The 18376-nt window shown below is 42.0% G+C and overlaps 1 protein-coding gene across 1 annotated transcript in view; it reads right to left on the bottom strand.

Annotated features, from left to right (window-relative positions):
* Positions 1-18376, bottom strand: part of LOC310643935 (alpha-tectorin-like) — a 41073-nt gene that overhangs the window by 5510 nt on the left and 17187 nt on the right. The window contains exons 7-14 of the mRNA XM_083368635.1: positions 17152-17725; positions 15741-16333; positions 12114-12687; positions 8842-9452; positions 7782-8343; positions 5748-5947; positions 1005-1388; positions 443-729 (exon numbers count right to left, since the gene is read on the bottom strand). Of these exons, the coding sequence (XP_083224761.1) occupies positions 443-729; positions 1005-1388; positions 5748-5947; positions 7782-8343; positions 8842-9452; positions 12114-12687; positions 15741-16333; positions 17152-17725 (3785 nt within the window). The remainder of the gene's footprint in view (positions 1-442; positions 730-1004; positions 1389-5747; positions 5948-7781; positions 8344-8841; positions 9453-12113; positions 12688-15740; positions 16334-17151; positions 17726-18376) is intronic.

The following is an 18376-nucleotide window of genomic DNA, read 5'->3' on the forward strand; positions in this document are numbered from 1 at the left end:
TTGGATTCTCCACATTCTTCTAGTTATTGCAAAAGGCTTGGATTCTTCTTCTTTTCCTAGAGTTGGCAAAATAAGATAGGAGAACCAATCCCACTGTGAGTCTTTCAGTGTCCATCTAAAACTATAACAGAAGCTGGGAAAATCATTTGCTGCTAAAATTAGCTGGTGAACTGCCATAAAAAAGATACTCCCCTCATCACCAACTTTTTCCAGCAATTCTTTGCACTGATGTATCCACCCAACTTCCCAAATAGGCCCATCCAAACTATCCTTGATGCCTTCTTTGTCTGTGCAGTGATTATTTAAAAGTACATTGTAAACAAAACTGCTATTTTTAAATGTGGCCCCTGGAAGCCCACAGGTGGGTGAACATGTGGCTGATGCAGCCAGCAAAATGACCAAGTTCTTCTGGACATATCACTCACTTGGCCCAGCTCGTTACCTCTTCTGCATGCCATTGGTTTTCCAGCTCTGTGCCAGGAACACGCTGCTGACGACTGGCTTCCCTCGCAGGGTGACATAGTCATCAGTGTGATCTCCATTAAAATTTCCACAAAGCCCACAAACTTTGTTTTGCAAGCGTTCGCTAATGGCAATTTTGATTACGTTGAATCCATTGTAGTGGATCTGGATATCTGGACTTGTGTCTATGACCAGGAAACCCTCCAGGCTATAGATTTTAGTTGACAAACCAGTCACAAAAGGAATGCTCACTAATGTGCCATTCACCTAATTGTGGAGGTAAAAATACTTTAGTTTGTAAGATGCTCCTCCTCCCATTTTTCAGCAGAGTAGATGCCCTTCTAAAGCCAAGTTTGGAAGTCTGGCTTTGGGTCATGCATATTCCAAACCCTCCTTCTGTGGCCTTTTCTTCTTTGTTTGGTGGCATCTCAAACATCGGCAAAGTGATTGGCAAAATTGGGAGGCTACTGACAGCTACAGCCCATCCACACCCCAGAGGGCCCCCCCCGCTCCAAAAGATTCTTAATGACTTGATACTGTACCTTAATTGTATTTCGATCGCTGATAAGAATCTGCTCCTCATTAATATAGAAGTAAACTGGTGAAATTATGGTCAAGTTGGGATAAGTCCACTTATCAAAATTGATGATGAGCTGGAAAGAGATGTCAGGGAGCTTTTGGCAGATAGTGGAGAGGACGAAGGCACAATTGGCAGGGAAGCGGAGGAAGGCGCCATCAAACGTGCGGAAGACCCCTCCTCCCGCAGCGATGCAGTAGGAGCTCTTCATGCTGAAGCAACCCCGAACTCCATTCTGGAGGGCGCACTCCTCATCTGATTTGCACTGCCGAGGGTCACACTGGATCAGGTTGCGCCGAAAGCAACGGCAACGGCGTGTACAGTCGCTGTTCCAGAAAAGCTGCTTGGGCTGTACAAAAGGGGGGAGGGAAAGGCAGAGATAGGATGCAAACAGTTGTTCCAAGTGTCGAAAGCAACACCTCTAAAGCCCCTCCAAACACCCTGGAGAATGGAACAAGGATCCAAAGCCCAACTCTGAGACTCCTGCCCTGTTCTCTGTGCCTTCTTGCTGGGCTTGACCTATAGAGACTTTACCTGTCCATGGCATTCTTTGTTTTGCTGCAATTTCATTTATTTTATTTTGCTTCTTGTTCCAATGGAACACTTATTCCAATTCTTTGCCTTGTCCAATAATAACTTATTTGCTTATGGATGGATTGTCTGGTTTATTTTATGATTGTAATTTCTTATTTATTTTTAAGAGAAAGCAGCATTCATGCATGCAAACACAGACGCACATATTTTTCTGTGCAGAGAACATACTGTATATTTTAACTCCCCTGTCAAGTGTCTGCTGCTGATTTGTAGGACGTATGAGATAAACATTCATTCCACTGTGCTGGTGTTTCAATATACAGTTCTTCCTGACTTGAGTTAAAGCATTTTTAGTTAGATAATGTAACATGATACATGCAATTCAGCTATACAAGAAACAATTGCCATACACAGTGAACTAAATAGAGATTTTTTTTCTTTCTTTTAGGAACCAGACAGTAGCCTAACTACTAAATCTTTCTGCAGTTCATCAGGCTGGCTGCAGAGTGGAACCATGCAGGAACTAGCTGGCTCCTCGAAAATTTTATTTTTCACCAGGAGAGGGAGGCTGTGTAGAGCATTTCTTAGTGGATAGCCTAACATGTCCTCTTGTCAGAAGCTCTAGGGCAAAGGAAAATCTGTGGGGTTTGGATCAGTATAATTCTCTCCAAACAAAACCTTAGAATGTCTTTTTTTCTAGAGGGCAAGATAACCCATTTCAATCCCCTATTCAAATGCATTCAAACATTCTGTTTATCATTTGGTGACAGCAGCAAACCAATATCTAGCTAAGCTAGAAACAGGTCAGATCACACATGTTCAGCATATCATCCCATTTCTGATAAGCAGTGTGTGTTCAGCTTGCATCAGCAGAGAGTGATTTGGAAAGATGTGAAAGAAAAGCGTAGAGCCTTAATTTTCTTCTATTCTTCAACCACGTTTTGACTGATGCAACTTGAAAACTTATTTCTGAATGTTTAGCATGCTATAGTTTTCTGTTGCATCCAAACATAATACGGTACATTTTATGTAAACCACTCTGTGGCCCCCAAAAAGTAAAATTAAAAGAATTGAAATCCTAGGACAATCTGTGGTTTAGTGTAACCACAAATCACAATTTACTACAAAGAAATGATTGTGACCAACCTACTAAAAGCAACAGTTCCTAAAATCTCCTTGGGATCTTTTTTTTTTTAAACGCATATTATGTCTTGAAGACCTAATTCTGGCAGATCAAAAGACTTGTGAAAAGTTCCTGACTGGTGTCCTTGACCTGTTATGCTCATGACCTGTAAAAGGGAGGAAATTCAAAGGTAGAGTTGCCATAGCAACATCTCTGCCCACTCCTCCAAAGGGCAGTGATACCAATAGCCTTTTGACTGCTGAAGTGTAGCTCTGCAGAGGATCACATATTGCATTCCATTCTTTCATTATCAGATTTATAGCATAATGGAGAGCAAGCTCAGACTGATCAAATAAATCCAGCTACTTTTTTTCTTTTACTTGAGAAGTAAAAAGCCAAGTACAGGAAGTAGAAAGACAAAACTGGCACCAGAAATGATTCTTCACATTGGCTTTATCTATCCGTTGGATGGGAACAGCCAATGATTTTTTCTTAAACTTTGTTATTTTGAAGAGACAAGAAGCTAAAGGCTACTTCTAAGAAGCCTAGTTATTCCTTGGCAACATTTCTAAGCTATCTCGTACCATTTAACATTTCACAAATAAAAAAGAGGGATATGCTCATCTTTAACCCAAGCTGTCTTCTCCAAACATGGAAAACCAAAGAGCCTTGGTGGAGCAGTGGGTTAATGCCTCCTTAAGTAACACCGGCTGTCTGCAATTAGTGCAGGTTCGCATCCCACCAGGCTCAAGGTTGACTCAGCCTTCCATCCTTCCGAGGTAGGTAAAATGAGGACCCAGATTGTTGGGGGCAATAAGCTGACTTTGTAATAATGCCGCTTGGGGTGTGTGTGAAAGCCCTAACAAGCAGGCATATACATAGAATGAAGGCTACTGATAAGCTTGTAAGCCGCCCTGAGTCTTCGGAGAAGGGCGGGATATAAATGGAATTTTTAAAAAAACAACTACTTATTTGGTCTGATATTTGTGTTGGTGGCCCATTGTTGCCTTGCTTGGATTAGCAGCATCCTTGATATGATGCAATAAATATATCAATGCCATACTGGAAAGCACATAAAAATGCAGACCTTTGGTTAGAATAGGTATATAAATTAATATTTTAGGAAAGAAAAATGTGCATATTGGGGAAACCTATATACATAAACTGAGGCAAAAAAATGAAGAGGAGAAGAAGACAGGGTAATGGAGAAAAAGCTTTATGAATGAAACCATAGAAAATTGATGCGGATTATTGATTGATCCCTAGAAGATGTAAGACAAGGTAAGTAATTTATTGGGACAAGAACCAAGAAATATCAACTTGTCCCATTGAAAAATAATCACCAGATTGATGACTAACTCAGAAATAACATTTAATATCCCCATGTCAAAATAAAACCTACTCACAATCATCTTTCACTTTGATTAATCCCCTTTGTTTCTCATTTATTAGTTTTCCTCTGCGAATGAAATGTCTTTTCTATGAATTTATGGCCTCTTCTGCACTAATCTGAGAGAATAAATTCTGGAGAATCAGAAATCAGAAAACGACAGGTAAGGATCTCCTCTGGGTCCATCAAGGGATGCGGAGAACATGACAAAGCTGCTATCTTCTTATATTTCCCTCTCTCCCTTGAAAAAAAAGACTGAACGTATCATCCCATTATTGAGAGCTGGTGCCACTGCATGGTGAGGATGAAACCGATGCTAAAATGGTACTGCATCCTGCATAGAACTATATCGCTATTAGGAGCACCCAGTGCATTATTCCAGAATTGTCCTTTATGAGGTCATTCTACGGAGACTGAATCTGACAGCAATATTGACTGGCAATGTAGAGGAATAGGAGGGGGAAAATTCAGTCCCTGAAAATTATCTGCAAAAAACAAAATCCCTTTTTTAAAGCTCCGTGAACCAATTCCCCAAAAAACTGTGTTTACGTCCCCCAAAGTCAACCTGCTATGGAGCATTATTGTTGAAACAATAACAGGCCAAGAACATTCCATCTCTCTTCCTTTGCTTTCTTCCTATTTAGAACCTCTTTACTAAGCAATCCCACAGGCAGTTTAAGGCAGGAAAAAAAACTATAATTTGCACAAATTCTACAAGGCTTCTCATCTTTTTTTTTGCTCATTGTGGTTATTGTTGTTTGGATGAATATAGATGAGGAAGGCTCCTTCAGTACAGATGAAGTGAGCATCTTGATTTGGATACTAAAGGTCGCAAGAAACAGAGATGATGGTGTAAAAGCAAATATCTCCTTATTTCTCCTGAAAGAAACAGGGCACTGGAAAGGGGCAGCCGCTAAGCTGCACAGATTTACAGCTGCCTGTTTAGAAAAGCATCGTTACCAAGCAAAGGAGGCTTGGAGGAGAATTTCACATAGTGACTCTCTTTTTTAAAACAAACAAAAATAGCTTTTTTGTATCTTGCTTTTTTGTATCTATTGCAAGAATAGGAAGAATTCATGTAGATTGTAGACCCACACTCTTAATGGAAGCTACTCAGGACAGGGGACAGAAAAATGTTCTCCCTTAATGTATTACAGAAATCCTGTTTAAAAAACGAGAGAGAGAGAGAAAGAGAGACTGATTGTATTTAGATCTTTATTTGGCTGACGTTCTTCCAGAACCTCACTGCCAATATTGTCTTTTAGACAAAAAGAAATGAGACCAAATTGTTGGACCTCTAAGTCACACTAGACCAAACTATGTTGTTACTGTTGAATTCCAGCCATGCCTAATCCAGAAAACATATCCTACTCCAGGAGAGTCTGAAACAAGCCACAATGATGCCAGAACGACACACAGATACTCGTTGTGACATTGTCACAGAAACACCACCATTGCATACTTGCATCTCTATGACTGATGCAATGCTTAATACTGAATCATGGCATTTGTGCAATGGCTGTGGTCGTGCCCTTTCCCACCCTTCTGGACACCCATGTCCCATCTCTTCTCTGCTTTGGCAACACTATCTCCCAGGCCTCCAGTTACTGACTCAGAAAATCCTCACAGCCCAAGACCCCATTTTGACACCCTGGGCTTACCTCATAATATTTGCCATCTGAGTAACAGCCGCAGTTGTGAGGAAGAATGCAGCTTTTGCCATTAAGGACGTACCCTGGATCACACTGACATCCTTCCACGCAATAATGGTTGCAGTCACTTTTCAGCCGGATGGCAGCACAACGAGGTTGGCACACACTCACGCAGCTTTCATAGTGGCTATTGGGAGGGCAGCTGACCGCTAGAACACATGGGACAAAACGTCTTAACATGGGTGCATCCTGGTCTGGAAGTCATATATTAACGTGGTGAACCCATATACATCTATATGACATAATATGCCCAAGGAGCTTAAATCCTCAAGAACATCTTGGTTGTGGTAATTGAGAGTCTCGAGAACCATCTACCCAAGCTAAATTGGGAAAACATATTTACTGGCATTCACAAGTGATGGGCAAAGATTCCTCTGGACTTGGTTAGCTAAGAATGAGCAACTAGAATTACCTGTGGTTTAGTAAAAGATGGTCTACTATGTATAAACTAAGCCTGAACAAGAAAGATGGTCTTTGGTTTGGAGAAAATGTCTCCAAATCTACAATGTTTGAAGAAAGTGAAAGTTTCTCAGAGAGTTGGTGGCAATATGAAGTAGTTGTCCATATTGCCTGCCCTCACTGTCCTCCTGTGGCAGGCCTGAAATCAAATCCTGCCTTTGGAGGGTGATGTTTACTTCCCAGTTCATCAACTCCAGGGATTAAAAATAAGAGAGAGATAAGTAGAGAAAGAGAACTTGGTAGCAAGGGTTTGACCACTCTTACTCCTTTCTTGAAACCGCCAAAAAAAATGCCACTGTGTTTGAACAAGGAATTTCTGAGCTGTATCAAAACCAAAGCCTCCGTCCAGAAACAACTGGAAAACAGAAATCCCTGCACGCTTGAATGCTACACTGCTCTCAAAACATCACTGTAGCTTTCTCAAAAACTTCTTCCCTTTCTCCAGCCAAAGAGACAATTTGAAGAACCGCCCAGCCTTCCAAAGGGCCAAGACAAGAGCAGAGAAATGCCTAATTTCAAAGCTTTTCTCTTCCACCCGCCTCCATTTTTCTCAGGGCTGTTAATGAATCCCTTAGTGGAGGAGGCCAGGCTGATGGAGGCTGTCAATCTGCAGAGAGAGAAAACGGTACTAATTTAATCTGTAAATCTGATTAGTGAGGAAAACAACTTTTCAATGGATTTGCCAGACGGTTGGCCTGCCTGAGATGCTCTGGGTCTTCATTTGTGAGAAGAATAATTGAACAATGCATGGTAACCTATTGACAGGAGAAGCTCTTCACAGCAAATGGATGCGCTTCCTGCTCACTTGCATAAACTAATAACATTTGCATTTGATAAATGAAGAATTGCCTTAGGTAGATGAAATTAAACCTTTATCTTTCCAGACAAGAACTGCAGTGTGCCAAAAATACATGCTTTGATCTGCCTAAGCAATGCATATCAAATCTGGATTCTAGTTACTGGGTGAAGGCCAAAGATATCTTGGGAAAGGATTAAGAAGGCTGGGTGGCAACTAAGCAACATAGGACAACTCTCTGATCTTCCTGAATTGTTACCCAAGCAATCTCAGCCTCAACCCACAATTATATCTGACCTTATTGTTTTGACTGAGGCTGTACTTGTATGAACCTGTTCAAAATCAGCAGTGTGATGATGGGCTGATTTTATGTGCCTTATTGACTATAACCATGGAGTTTGTTGACTGAAGCATGGAATTCAGTTAACTAGTGGTGTTCATTCTTTTTGCGATTAAATAAACCAGGAGCTCTGCCTTCTATCTCTCCTTACAAGTCAGAAAGATAATCCCAACCAAGCCTTCTGAACCTTATTTATTAAGATGGAAAGGATGTCTAGATTTGCCTGTAATACAAACTGTAATAAATAGCACTATGAAAATCCCAGCAAACCCAGACATCAAGACAAAATGTCAGGAGGAGGAGGGGGAGGGGGGAAGAGGAGGAGGAGGAGAAGGAGAAGAAGGAGAAGGAGAAGGAGAAGGAGAAGGAGAAAGAAGATTCTACTCACAGCATGAGGTGAAGTTCCTCCAGCCAGTGACTGCTATCCCCTGGGTTTGGCAAGTGCTGGCATAATTTTGCAGCCAGCTGCAAGCTGTCTGCACTGCACCACCATCAATGCAGGTGTCAAATAAGCAGTTCTTGTAGAAGAAGGCTGGGTTGACCTTACTGTGGCACCTGGAGAAGACACCGCTCTTGCTAGGAATCAAACTGCACAGCTGCTGAGGCTTCCAGAAGCCTTCTACCTTACGACAAGTTGGGCACCTATCACCACAACCAGCCTGGCAAAAGGGGTCCCGCTTGGCCCAGCTATGGCCAAACTCATTAATGCTGGAGACAACAAGGCCACCAGAGGTCTGAAGATCATCATCTGGGCTGCCATTGTATCTCCCACAAAGGCCGTATGTGCTATTTTGGAGGCTCCGTGGAATCGTGATGGAGAGGAAGGTCCTCCAGTCATATACTACCTTCAGCCCAAAATCAGTCTCTATAATGATGTGGAATCCGAAGGTGAATATGTTGACCTTCCCTTGGCCCAGCTTCAAAGGCAGGTAAAGACGCTCCTTGTTGATCTGCAAAAAGATGCAAGAAAAGTCAGTGAAAGAGGGCAGTTGAAGGAGGCACACTTCAAAAAAGACCAGCTGACTTAGGAAATCCAGGTTTAAACCCTCACTCCTCATGAGAAGCTTGCTACTTATTTTTGGTAAGGTCTCCATATCTCTGCAGGATTTTCTCACAGTCAGGTTAAAAATCCAGCTCAGTTCATAGTACTTGGACACCTAGCTGATCCTGGACAACCAAGCTAGGTCAGACCTGATTAATACCGAGAAGAAATGCCACTGGGAAAACTAAGAGTAGATAGGAAAGTTAAAAAGAAAACCCACTAGAAGATAATAACAAACAGAAAATTACACAGACATGGACATGGTCAAGAGGAGGCCATAAAGTCAACTTCAACCTGGTGGACTTTCTACTTTCACACATAAACCCCCCAAATTAACTTGTTTGGGATGGTTTCAACCGCTTATCCTGATTAAGGCAATGGAGGAAAGAACTCTCTATTGGCTTACAAGCACAGTATGTTTGTAGGCTCGATGGATAACAATGCTGTAGCTGAAAACGTCCACTTCCACCTGCTTCACCCACAGAGCCAGAGAAGGGTCCCGATCCTCATTCTTGGCAACAACTGTAAACTGAGGGAAAGTATCTGACTTCTCTGACCTCTGGTGATCAATGGTTGTGCAAAGGACCAAAGGACAACTGCTCTGAAAGTCAAACGCAAATCCATCAAAGGTCAAATAATGGCTGTAGCCAGAAATGATGCAGGAGGCATCTGTGCGGACCTGACAATAATATAGGCCACTGTCCTCCAGGCAATATTCATCCTCTTTGCAAGGGAGGTTCTCACAGCGCACACTGTTGTCGGAGCCATTGCAGTAGCAGAAGTACTGACAATCAATGTCCATCCAGAAGGACTGGTTGGTGGAGAAATGGTGGCCCTCAAAGCTGCAGCCGCAGTCGCTACGGAGAATGCACTGGGTGCCCCGGAGCACAAAGCCTTTGTCACACTGGCAGCCCTCCACACAACTGTCCAAGCACACAGGCCCCATGCTCAGGGTGTCACAGGATTCAGAGCAGGACATGCATTCCTCAAAGTGACTGTTCTCAGGACAGGCAAGAGCTGGAAGAAAAGGAAGGGAGTCAGTGGTCAGATGGAAGCCATCTTATTTATTTATTTATTTATTTATTTATTTATTTATTTATTTATTTATTTATTTATTTATTATCTATCTATCTATCTATCTATCTATCTATCTATCTATCTCTCTATCTCTCTATCTATCTCTCTATCTATCTCTCTCTCTATCTATCTCTCTATCTCTCTATCTATTTATTTATTTATTTTTGGGACTTATATGCCGCCCTATCTCCCGAAGGACTCAGGGCGGCTAACAACAATAAAACACAATAATACAAAAGTTAAAAAAAGATTAAACTAACAAGCCCCAGTGATAAAATATTAAAAACATTTTTTTTAAAAAAAAACCCTATCAGTCCAGGTCAGCCTGATGGAAAAGAAATGTTTTGAGGTCACGACGAAAGGACCGGAGATCCGGGGCCACCCGGAGCTCAAGGGGAAGCTGATTCCACAGGGCAGGCGCTCATCTTCTGGGTGAGGCAGAAGCCGCCTTGACCTGAGTCAAGCAGAGGCGTTCATAGAGGTATTTCAAGATGGTAGCCATTTGCACAATCAAAGCTCTGTCCTTATTTTGCATAACACGCTTAAAAAGAGTTAGGACTTTGGTCTCTTAACTTTGGTCAGGAGGTCCCAAGCTACCATCTTGACATCTGTCACAGACACGCCTAGAATCAGGAGAACCCATACTTAACCCCTCATCCCATACAGAAATTCCCAACCAGGTTGAGAGGAAGACAGGAAGGGTTATCAAATCAGATCTACAGATGGTTGTGAAACGAACGATCTGATCTTTATAGAGAAGGACTTCCACAAAGTGAGAAATAGGATTGATTGATTGTTACAAATTATTCTTTCCTTTAATATATTACCGTACATCTTTGAATAGCAGGGAGATGGAGGGAAGGAGTTTTATTATTTATCCTTACAGAAGATACAATGTGAGACTTGTCAATATGCTGGCATGATTTTTTAAAAATGCAACTTGCTTTATTATTGGTTTATTGAATACTTATTCAAACAGCTGAAAGGCGTTTTAGTTTTTTCTTAACCCTGCCCTGCTGTGTTTATTACTCTTCTTGCATTGATTATACATTGTATTACATTACGCTGCCTGAACCTCAATGAAATTTCCTTGCAGCTTTAAATTTGCACCATGATGGCTTTATTTTTCATTGCTTATCAATAAACCTTTTAATTTCATTTACAGCCATGAGGCTCATCCTTTGTTACTAATGAAGTTTTCCCCCACTAAAGTATAAATTTAAACCCAGCTGTCAGGTACAGAGAATAGAGAAAGTCACTGCCTCTATGCTGGACTTGTGAGTTTTATGGACCATTGAGATGCACAATGAGGATTTTGTGCTGATTTAGGAATTTTCTTCTTACATATCAGAGTTCTGGGATGGGGAGAAGCAAACTTTTGCATATTCCATTTTAAAGGAGCCCCTAATTAATATGCCTCTTATTACTCCTTTAAGGTTAAGTTCCTGGACTTGAGTCTCTACAGAAACCATGACCTGTTGGATCATTGTATTCGATTGCTTACATTTTCTTTAACTTAATTCAATTTCCATACTTATTTCTGCTTTTGCAAGATGCTATTTTAAATCTTTCCTTTATCTTATCTGTATCACTAGGGACACGGTGGCTCAGTGGGTAAGGACGCTGAGCTTGTCGATCAGAAGGTCGGCAGTTTGGCGGGTCGAATCTCGAGTGCCGCATAACAGAGTGAGCGCCTGTTACTCGTCCCAGCTTCTGCCAACCTAGCAGTTGGAAAGCACGTAAAAATGCAAGTAGAAAAATAGGGACCACTACAGTGGGAAGGTAACAGTGTTCCGTGCGCCTTTGGCGTCTAGTCATGCCGGCCACATGACCACAGAGACGTCCTCGGACAAGCACTGGCTCTTTGGCTTTGAAATGGAGATGAGCACCGGCCCCTAGAGTCGGAAATGACTAGCACGCATGTGCGGGGGAACCTTTACCTTACCTTTTATCTGTATCACTGGCAGCAAAAATATTATCCCAGCTGATCAAAACAAAGAATTCTTCCTTCTCACATTTTAGTTATCCTCTGTTGTTACTTCTTAAGTCCCATATCCCTTGATTCCTGCATACTGCATCAGGAATGTCTGTTTATGTGTGACTTCCTTGTCTTTAGTAAAGTGACTTATTCAGCACTACCCACCCTTAAGTTTCTTGTGTTGACTAGTGCCTGAATATGAAATTACATTTTTGAAAAAACAGAGACTTATAGCCATGTCCTGAAATCTGACAGCATAAAACCCTGACTCTTGGGTCAAAGGCCACCATTCTAAGGACCAACTGTAGACTTTTGTAAGCCCAAGCAAGTGTTTCTAAGATTTGTGTTTCTAACTTTCATTAATGGCTCCACAAACTTTATGCTTTTTGAGCATAAAACTTAGAAAACTCCCATAAATGCCCAGAAGTCTTTTAGTGGATTCAGTCCTAATCTATATAAAATGGGAATCCCATTAGACTGAGAATGATGATTGTTGTTATTTAATAACATTGAAGTCTTAGGGCCTTTTGACCTAAAAGGTCCATGATGTTGACCAATACTCAAACAGCTTTTTGTATGGGAAACAAGATGAAGATAGATATCTCTCCCACTCCCCAACTTACGGCAAAAGCTTAAGCTTCTCCACTGGCCAACATCCACTTCTGCGTTCTTACATGCGCTGGCATAGCGAGCTACCGAGTCGCAGAGCTCTGACTCATTTCCTCCACTTTGGCACAGACGGAAAAGGCAGGTCCTGTAATATGTGGACACGTTCACCACAGAGTGGCACTCCAGGAACGAGCTGTTTGTGGGGTCATTGATGACTCCACATTTGGAGCGGCTGCGATAGTCTTTCAGAAGCTCTGAATCATTGTTGCAGGCCTTGAGAAGGTCACCACATTCCCCGTTACAGATTTCATTGAAAGTTGTCCAGCTATCTATAAAAACCACCAGATTATCTGTGCATTTCCCATTGGGAAAGCAGAATTCATCACTGCTGTTTCCATTGAAATAGCCACAGAGGCCTCCAGTACAGTTGAAATATGTGGTGGAGAGACGTATCTCCAAGATACCCAAGTCTGAGTAGTGGATATGGATGAGTCCATCCAATTCAACAACTGTCCCATTTTTAGTTCGGTAGATTTCTAGTTGCCCAGAAGGATGGAAATATGGCAGATCTGCCTCATATCCATTCACCTGCAAAGGAAAAAGGGAAAAGAAGAGGCAACAAATGAATGAAGAAACTCAAGAATCCCACGGTATCTTCCTGTTCTTCCTTTGATTATTGAGGCATCAGCAGATTTGAGCAATGGAAGTCAACAAGAAGGCATACTTCATGTGGAGATAAATTGTATGTCTACAGCTGAGGTTTTCTGCCAAACATAAGCTATCGGCATTTAAATTTGGGCTACCCAGAAAGCAGGACTTGAAGACATTTTTAAGTTTTTCCCATTATATAGCAATTTTTCATTAAATTTAAGAGTAAATGCCAACTGTTTTGGATTGGGATGATGATCTGTATGGATTTCTCTGCCTGAAAGGAATTACAAGCTCTTCTTGGAAGCCAAGCTTTGCCTTCAGCTCATGCCGTTATCACAGAGTGACAGTACTAGATTTTTGATACTCAGGAAAACTTCAGATGTCAGCCATTCAAAAAGAAAATAGATGACCCAAAGCTGAGAAGGAGACACTTGATTTGATAGAAATATGAGAGAAGCAAGAGTTGCTGTAGAGACAGACAGACTTACTGGAAAGATCATAAAACACAACTGACATGGGTGGAAGGCATACACACAAAAAAGATTCTGGCAATTAGAGCAGATACTATCCAAGATTGTTGGTTTTTATTTTTTTTTCTTACAATGCAATGTCATCATGAGATTGGCAAGAGGAGACAATAGAATAGAAAACATCTTTCCTCTGCTTTCGAATCACGTGTTATGTTCATACATACCAGGAGACACATTCAGCAGTGCTGCTGGCGTGGAAAATATGTTTAAAATAAACTCTCGGTTGCTTCCTTTTGGTAAAGCACTTCTATCCGCCTGGTGGCAGTGTCACCCACAAGGCCACTGGAAAGCAACATTTCTACAGGGCTGTGCATTTAGAAGAGTAGAACTGAGTTTCTTGAAAGGTTGCAAAACCAAGGAAAGCAATCTTGTTCCATGTTTTTTTTTCCCCCAATGGAGGGGATCTGCTGGTTTTCCCGAGGAATCAAGTAATCTACACCAGCATTATTGACTACACAAAGGTTGCAAGACGAGGAGTGGGCAGTCATGAATTTATATTACACAAATTGCACATGGTACCATTTTTCCAAAAAGAAAAGCATTTCCATCAATTGTAGGGGAACCCTATATTAATGTTGACCCAGCTGCTTGTAAGAATAGCCATCTAGATTCCAGCAAGACAAACATGTATATTTACACTCATTTACCTTTTATCATATTCTATCAGAAATTCTGCACAAAGGGACCATTATCCACATGCTTGGATATCCAAAACATAGAGAGAAAGCAGAGATAGATAGCCCAGGTTCTCTATCCAACTCCATTACATGAATGCAATTTTCAGGTTATAAGAACATAAATTGCCCCCTGCTGGATTGGACCCCTGGCCTGACTAGTCCAAAAGTCTGTATGCCTAATGGTCAACCAACTGCACAAGGAAGCACACTAAGCTCCCAACAGATGGCCTTCAGAGACAGTCCACTGCCATCAAGTCTAATAGTTATTGATCCCATCAAGTCTGGCATTATTTTGTTGGCTATGTAAATAGAAGCTCTGGTCAATGAGATGGCTTCAGGCTACAAGAAGAGTTTAATTCTTTCTTTATTAAAGCCCAAGCTAATGTTTCTCAATTTGAAATATTCTGGATGCATGGAGATTGCCCCTCCCCAGCTTTCAAAAGACCTTTAGCCCACAGCCATTTGGAAGACTTCAAGCTGGGGGACCAAATCAAAACGCATCTCTCTCTAAAGCCCACAATCCAATGCTCTGTCAGACCAGAGTAGGCAGGCCTACTAGTTTCGTCCTTTGAAAAGTTCTTTAATTGTACTCCTGCAACTATCAGCCATTTCAGATTTAGTCCTTTGGGTGGGGAGTGGGAGAGAATCAAAGCTGGACATCTGTAAAGAACAGAGAAGTTCTGTCTCTGTCAAAGAATCTCACATTTGGGGAAAGCCGAGAAGCAAAGGTATCTTTTAACTTGAAGACACAAGCAATTATTTCAATGGTCAGCAAGGGCAGAGCCAAACAGAGGTTGTTTGATCATGTCTCTAAACTCTTCCTGTATCTTCCATTATGAGCATTAAAATTGACAGGCAACTGTCTAGTGGCATGAAAATGTCAGCACCAGATGCAGCTAATGAGACATCTGAACATATGTGAAGCTTTGCCTCTGCAGAGTTAGAAAAAAAGAACCAAGAGGAATTTTCACCGGGGTTAAAGAAGCACGGGTAGCAGACACAATGAAGGGCAACAAAATACCCCATTTGATCATGAATCATCCTCCCTGCACCATCCTCTCCCAAAATTTGATTTCTCCATTAGCACTTCATCTTCTGAGTTTGTTTCAGTCACCTCCCTCCTATCTGTTGGTTTAATAATAATAATAATAATAATTTTATTTATATACCACCCTTCTCCCGAGGGACTCAGGGCGGTGAACAGGGCAAACATATAAAAATACAAAGATACAAAAGTTAAAAAGAATTAAACACAATGCCCAGCTAAAACAAAAATAGATATATTAAAAACAACAGTAAAATCCCAACTCATCCCCCATCAGGCCAGGCCGGCTTGTTCAAATAAGTGGGTCTTCAGATCACGTCGGAAGGAGCGAAGGTCGGGCGCCATCCGGAGCTCGACCGGCAACCGATTCCGTAAATCTGGGGCGCCCACAGAGAAGGACCTCCCCCTGGGGGCCAGCAGACGACATTCTCTGACATCAACTATCCTCCAGACTTTCCCATCTGGGGGAAGAAGGATGGCCGTGCATGTGCTTATAGTATCTGCTTGTTTCCTATATTGGTCAGTTTTCAGTGACTTGCCTCTCCCCTTCAGGTTAAGAAAATAATTTGGCCAGCAGTTGATCTATTTTAGTTCTCCAACCTACAGATGGTTGCACATTTGTAACAAGGTCCCTCTGAATATAACTGGCTCGTGAACATTTGTCAAGGCTGTGCTGTTAAATGGTTTCCTGCTATTAAGAGCAATGACTTAAGCCCCCCACCCACAGAAAATCCCTACCTTGATTTCAGAGTTGTCTACACCCCCAATCTTAACATCTTGATTGGCAATCTGGATCATCAAGGTACGAAGCCAGTCAGAACTTGAGTCTGGTTTCTTTTTGCTGATGTCCACTTCCAGGTAGGTGGGCCTGTCTGGGCATGTTTTTACCAAGGTATAAGAATTGTCCAAGGGATAAACAAAGCCAACTCCATCAAAAGTGTGCAGGACTTGATCCTGGGATACCAAACACAAAGTCTCCCGCTTGGGGTAACACCCTTGATACCCTTTCTCAACTGTACACACTTCTCCTTCCTGGCAAGTGGCATTGAAGCAGTTGACATCTCCTCCTTCTTCACACCAGCATTGCACTGTGCAATCCACAGAAGCCCAGAAGGATTCCCCCACGGCATGGTAGCGGCCATCCACATCGCAACCACACTCTTGAACGGGGACACAGGTGTCGGTGCTGAGAACGTAGCCTTCAATGCACTCACAGCCTTCAGTGCAAGGAGAGTTGCAGTTCAAGGGGGCCGTTAAGACCGAGCAGGTGGCTGGGCAGCTACTAGTACAGATGGAGTAGTGACTGAATTCTGGGCAGTTTACAGCTGTTGCTGAAAAAGACAAACAGAACAGTCGATTTAGTTGATACAGCAGTTGCCGATTCAGAATGATGGACATATTGAGTTTCCAATTTGGTGGTAGCACTGAGTCAACTTTGACTGACCTTGAAAGAAGCTATACAAGGTTATGTCTCATTCCTATTTGGATGTGAGTCCCTTTGAAAAAACCCAAGCCCTAGGTAGCAACCTCAAACTACTTCTACACAGTTGCCAAGAAAATTATGCGTGAAGTCACCAAGAGTTGAGTTTGAATCAAGGGAGGCTTACTGAACATGTATTTTTTCCAAGGGACTACAAACCAGAAAGAAACGCAGACAAAAAGTGATGAAGGAAAAGAAATATAGGCAGGAAGTTATGACCAGATTGTTCACCATTAATTGTAGTCTAATTTACCCATGATGCAATTTTAAAAAAAAGCTTAAAAGGATATAGACCAATGGCCAGATGAATGGCTAAGTTAAGAGAGGGTCCCTCAGGTCATGAATGAATAATTTATTATGAAACCTTTTTATTGTTACTCTTTCTGGGACTTCTGTGATTCAAATATGGACAAAAGCATCCTTCAAGGACACTAAACCTCCCATTTCTACTGTTTGGCCAAATTATAGCCAGGAACTTTTCCTCAGGAGCTGGTTTCTCTCCTTAGCCTCTGATAATCATATGCTTCATGTCCTTTCTACATGTCCTTCCTTCCTAACTCAGGATGACCAAGTAAAAGTTGATGGACTGGAATCCCTGCACGAAGCAGGTGAGCCCTGAAATTTTGCTGGGTCTGTATCTGTCTGAAAAGCAAATGCTTGGTGACTTACCGCATCCCGTCTGCCCCCTCCAGTCTCCAATCGGGATCCCTAAGGCCTGGCAAACCAAGGCGTAGGCTTGAATGGCTTGGCAAAGTCCTCCTGTGCCATTATCACGGATGCTGCACAAATCATACACACAGCTGTGCACAAACGCTGTGGGGTCGACAATGGCCCCACATTCCCACAAAGGGCCTCCAGTTTTGTTGATGAAGCCACAGTACTCGGAGCCAAAGTAGAGAGACTCCATCGCCATGTCACAAAGACTGCAGTTGTCTAAGCAGCCTGGCGAGCACTTCCATTCAGGATGGTAAACCCGCCAGCTTTCTCCCAAATCCAGGACAGAAGTGGCCAGTTTCCCATCGGAGCGCAGAACGTCATCTTCAGGATTCTTGTTGTAGTTCCCACATAGGCCGCAGGTAGCATTAATGTAGGAACCAGGAACTGAAATGGCAGCATAATGGTCGCCATCATATGTCACCAAAAGGCCAAAGTCAGTTTCCACAGCGGTTGACATGCCACTCTGATAGATTTTTATGGCTCCCAGCTCCAAGAAGACAGGCAGAGACATGACCAAATCATCTATCTGTGACATGGATATAAAGTTAATGTTTATCATCATCATTGTCCAAAATGAGATGATTAAAAATGGATTTATTTACTATCATTGTAGATGAATCTTCTACTGCTATAATTATCACTGTCAATACAAATTAAGCAGCTGATATTTTTTGAGGTAGTGCAAAAAGAAAAAAAATGTAAAGAAAGTTTCGAATTGCTAAGTCTAATCCTAAGGCAGTAACGATGTCTGTGTTAGAGAGGAGGGGAAAAAAAGAGAATCAAACAAGACCTCAATTCCCCAGACAGTAATTGAGTAGGCTCAGGACCCTCTAGTACAGGGGTCTCCAAACTTGGCAAGTTTAACATTTGTGGACTTCAACTCCCAGAATTCCCCAGTCAGCCACACTGGCTGGGGAATCCTGGGAGTTGAAGTCCACAAGTTTTAAACTTGCCGAGTTTGCAGACCTCTGCTCTAGTAGAAGGAATTTGTAATGGCCTGTGGGTATGAACTTGGAAGACAGAGGAAAGCACTGCAGTCAAGGAGAAGGGTGGGATATAAATGGAATTAAAATAAAAAATAAATAAAAAAAGTCCAATAAGAGGCTGTGATCAGATAAGAGGAAGGGGAGCCAGCAACTGAACAACAGGCAGAGGAAAAAAATCTCAGAAAGATTTC

Source organism: Vipera ursinii, assembly GCF_947247035.1.
Source record: "Vipera ursinii genome assembly, chromosome: 8".
Classification (NCBI taxonomy): Eukaryota; Metazoa; Chordata; class Lepidosauria; order Squamata; family Viperidae; genus Vipera; species Vipera ursinii.